The sequence below is a fragment of the Lepidochelys kempii genome, chromosome 3 (genome assembly GCF_965140265.1).
Source record: "Lepidochelys kempii isolate rLepKem1 chromosome 3, rLepKem1.hap2, whole genome shotgun sequence".
In the NCBI taxonomy this organism is placed as follows: domain Eukaryota; kingdom Metazoa; phylum Chordata; order Testudines; family Cheloniidae; genus Lepidochelys; species Lepidochelys kempii.
In genome coordinates, this window is record NC_133258.1 from 138,535,271 (window position 1) to 138,539,382 (window position 4,112).

A 4,112-nucleotide genomic window follows, 5' to 3' on the forward strand; every position below is an offset into this window, starting at 1 on the left:
TGGCTGATAAAATGAAATCAAGACATACATTAGTACCTCTATTCTTATAGTACAATTATACAATCCTGCTCCTACAGAGGCTGTGTTTACAACAGGCACTGCAGACATGCCACTTCCCTGGAGTGAAGACAAGCTGACAGTCATACCGTTCTTGTTCCCTTTGAATCAATGGGAGTTTTGCCTCAGCATGGAAAACAGAACCTGACTAAAGCAAGACTTCACAGCACTGTGAATTAGTGAAGGCTTTTTTTTAAAATTCAGTACCATTAAACTATTGATCTTAGTCACATCAAACTGAATATTCACACTTTCAAATCCCAAACTCTATTTGAAATCTACTCTGGCAGGAAAGAATCAGCTTTGTCACAATAAGATATTTCCTCAAAGGACTGGAAATGATAACCTATGGTCCATTAAAAGGTGGCAAGGACGAGTTGTGCAAAATCCTAGAGGAAGGGAGAGACATGGCAAGAATAGTGTCATAATAGGTAGCATCCTGCCTGGAACAGAAATGTACAGTAACTGACAAATAGACATGGGGATATATTATGTAGATAAGTGGCTGTCTTGAACCCAACAAGGCATAAGATATTAAAACATTTTTGTTGCCCCATGCCAATTATTATGTAGACCGAGAAGGATCTGAACCTACAAATTTTGGTGCAGATGGCAGATGTTAATCCCACAATTTGTGGCTGAGTGAGCACATTTTGAACCCACCAAGGGAGGCCACAAATGTTGTGTAGAAAAAAGGATGTTAATAAATCCCTTGTTTACTGTTGTAATATTACACAGTTAATGTGGTCTGAACTTTTGTGTTAAGTTTTTGCTGGCTTATTCTCATTGGAACAGCCACCATTAAAATTGTTGTTTGTTATTAAAGACAGAAAAAGAAGATAGCTCCAGGTATTAGAGAAGTTAGCTTTTTAACAACTGCCTCTTTGCTCCTATCTCACACACTCCCTGTTGCAGCCCCCCAAAACCCCTACATGGTGGGCAGGAGGGTTTCACCCATCAGGCAGCTCCTTTCTGTGTGATACAGTGAGAAAGGGATACAGGGGATAAAAACCCAAACATGGCACAGAGCCCTGTCCTTGGTGTAACTGTCAACCTGCCAAAGCCTAAATGTGATGGAGACCTAAAGAAGGAGAAACCCCCCAAAATATTCATACAGGAAACAAAATACTGTGGAATCCATTCCCTCAGTGTAAATATCTTGTACTGTAGCAGGAACTTTCATACTTAATTTCTGATGTTCCTAGATTTCAGCCAGGAGGGGACAGGGAGCTCAGGTAGAATGTGGGTACCTGGGGGACTGAAATGAGGTGCAGGACGGGTTCCCAATAGTCCCTTATTTTTCCATCTTTGTACAGTAAGACCAGGAGTTGCAGAGTGCTACAATAAGCAGCAAGAATTACTCCCGGGGTGGGGGGTGGGGGGGAATGTAGGTGAGTACTGCTTATTGTTATTAATAATGCTAATCAATAATAATAGTGGGAGGTACTAAGAAAACAGTTCCTTATTTTTGAATTAGTGTTGGCAGCCCTGTGACAGGAGAGGAGAGAGGGATGGGCAGCGCAGACCGGCCTGTGTCAGCCCCCCCCGTGCGAGGGTGTGAGGCTTGTGTTACTCTTCGGGGGAGAGTAGCGGCCGGTGAGGGTGACACCGCAGCAGCTGCGCCCAGGGCTGGGGTTTTGGGGGGATCCTCTCCCACCCCTGGGAACCGTGTCCCTTGGGGGCGCGGAGATTTCCTCAGACACCTAGACGCGGCTCCACGCAAACCAGCCGCTGCCGCTGCCGCAGCAGAGGACCCACGATGGGCCGGGCCCCGCCCCGGCTCGGGCAGGGCGCTGAGGCAGCGGCGTCAGGTTTTCTAATGCGCATGCGCCCTTCCTGGCCGCCCGAGCCTTCCCTGCGGCGGGTGGAGGGGCGGGGTTTTCTGGTGCCCCGCCCCCCCCTAACGCGGAAGTAGTGGCGGTTTGGGCTCTTCTCCCGCGGCGAGTCCGGTGGAGCTCGGGAGCGTCTTCCCTGCCCGGCTGGGCCAGGTACCGACCCCGCCCCGTGCGGCCTCCCTCACAGCCCGGCGGGGAGGGGACCCGGTGCGGCTCCGCGGGGCTGGAACGCGCGCCCCGGGTTCTTAGGGCGCGGGGGCCCCGGCTCGACCCTGGCCAGCCTCAGCCCGCTCCCGCTGGCAGCGCCCCTCGCCGTGGCCCCGGGGCGGCGCTGGCTCGGATTGGCGGCCCGCAGGTAGCCGGGGAGGAAAGGCCGAGCTTAGCTTCGCATTCGGCAGCAGCAGCCTGGGCCGAGGGTAGGTCCGGTTTCGGCCTCTGGAGTTGCCCTGTGACTGACACCCCCCCCACACACACACATGCCAGCGCACCCGACTCTTAGCGAACAAGTGGCCACGGCCCTGCTGAGGAGGGATGTGCTGATCGGCACGGCGGTCGTCCTCAGACTTGCTCTAGTCTTTTACGGAGTCTATCAAGACAGGACCATGCTGGTGAAATATACGGACATCGACTACCACGTGTTCACAGATGCCGCCAGATTCGTAACAGAGGGGAGCTCTCCATACCAAAGAGCGACCTACCGGTACACCCCTCTGCTGGGCTGGATCTTAACTCCAAACATCTACCTTACTCCTCTTTATGGAAAGCTGCTTTTCATTACTGGTGATATAACAGCTGCATACCTCATATACCAAATCTTGCTGCTCAGAGGAGTGGACTCCAGCAAAGCCTTCGGGTACTGTGCTTTCTGGCTTCTCAATCCTCTACCAATGGCTGTGTCCAGCAGAGGAAATGCAGAGTCTCTTGTAGCAGTACTTGTGCTTGCCACCATGTATTACATAGAAAAGGGAAACCTAGTGAAATCTGCTATACTCTATGGCTTTTCAGTGCATATGAAAATTTACCCAGTGACTTATGTTCTGCCAGTAGTCCTTCATCTGCAGAATGATGGATACTGTGGAAAAGGGACAGCAGATACTATCCATTTAAAAAAATCAAAGTTTACTCTTGTCTGGCAGCTTTTTTTAAGGCTGCTGAACCGTGATGTATTGCTTTTTGTGGCAGTTAGTGGATTTACATTTGCAGCCTTGAGTCTTTCATTTTATTACCTCTATGGTTGGGAGTTTTTGGAACATACCTACCTCTACCATTTGACCAGGAGGGATATCCGTCATAACTTCTCCCCCTATTTCTACATGCTGTATTTGACTGCAGAGAGTGAATGGAGTTTTGCCCTAGGACTTGTAGCTTTCCTGCCACAGCTGCTCCTTCTTCTAGTTGTGTCCTTAGCCTATTACAAAGACCTTGTCTTTTGTTGTTTCCTACATACTGCTATTTTTGTAAGTTTTAACAAAGTGTGCACATCTCAATATTTTCTTTGGTACCTCTGCCTCTTGCCCCTTGTAATGCCTGTTGTGAGATTGTCCTGGCAGCGGGGTGTTCTGCTTCTCCTTCTGTGGTTTCTTGGACAGGCACTGTGGCTGGCACCTGCATATTTTCTGGAGTTTAAAGGAAAGAATACCTTTTTACTTATATGGCTGGCAGGCTTGCTTTTCCTTTTTATTAATTGCTTCATCCTTGTTCAGATTATTTCTCATTATCAAAAAGGAGCACAAGTAACCAAGAAACTCAAATGTCAGTAATATGCACATCGGTCTGTGTACCAAATCCTACAAGTAATCCCATTGACTTTGATGAGATTGCTCAAGTGAGCAGGACTTGGCTGAATATCAGTAATGCAATTGTATGTACACAGAACTAAAACACATTGCCTATAAAAAGGCTTTTCCAATGTCATGTGATTTTTTTGGGTGGGAGAGTGGGATTAAGTGTCTAGGGACTTCACCACCACCACCACAGCTGGGAGACGACCTCCCAGCCCTGGTAGACAGACATGTGCTAGCTCGAGCAGAGCTAGTGCGCTAAAAGTAACAGTGTAGACATGGCAGCACAGGCAGCAGCCTAAGCTAGCTGCCAGAGTATGAGTCTGCCTGATCTGAGCTCTGACCCAGGGAGGTGGCTTACCCAGTGCTGCAACCTCCACACTATTTTTAGCATGCTGGTAGTTGAGTCTGGCTCCCTGGGCTAGAAGCATGTGTCCAG

The 4,112-nt window shown here is 49.1% G+C and overlaps 1 protein-coding gene across 1 annotated transcript; it reads left to right on the forward strand.

Moving 5' to 3' along the window:
* The first annotated feature begins 1,987 nt into the window (after window positions 1–1,987).
* On the forward strand, window positions 1,988–3,793 carry PIGM (phosphatidylinositol glycan anchor biosynthesis class M). Its single transcript, XM_073338236.1, has one exon. The coding sequence runs from the start codon at window positions 2,369–2,371 to the stop codon at window positions 3,650–3,652; it is 1,284 nt and encodes a 427-aa protein (XP_073194337.1). The 5' UTR covers window positions 1,988–2,368; the 3' UTR covers window positions 3,653–3,793.
* Window positions 3,794–4,112: the final 319 nt, after the last annotated feature.

Bases quoted from the DNA above. Each gene is read 5' to 3' on its own strand.
- PIGM (XM_073338236.1), top strand. From the start codon at position 2,369: ATGCCAGCGCACCCGACTCTTAGCGAACAAGTGGCCACGGCCCTGCTG.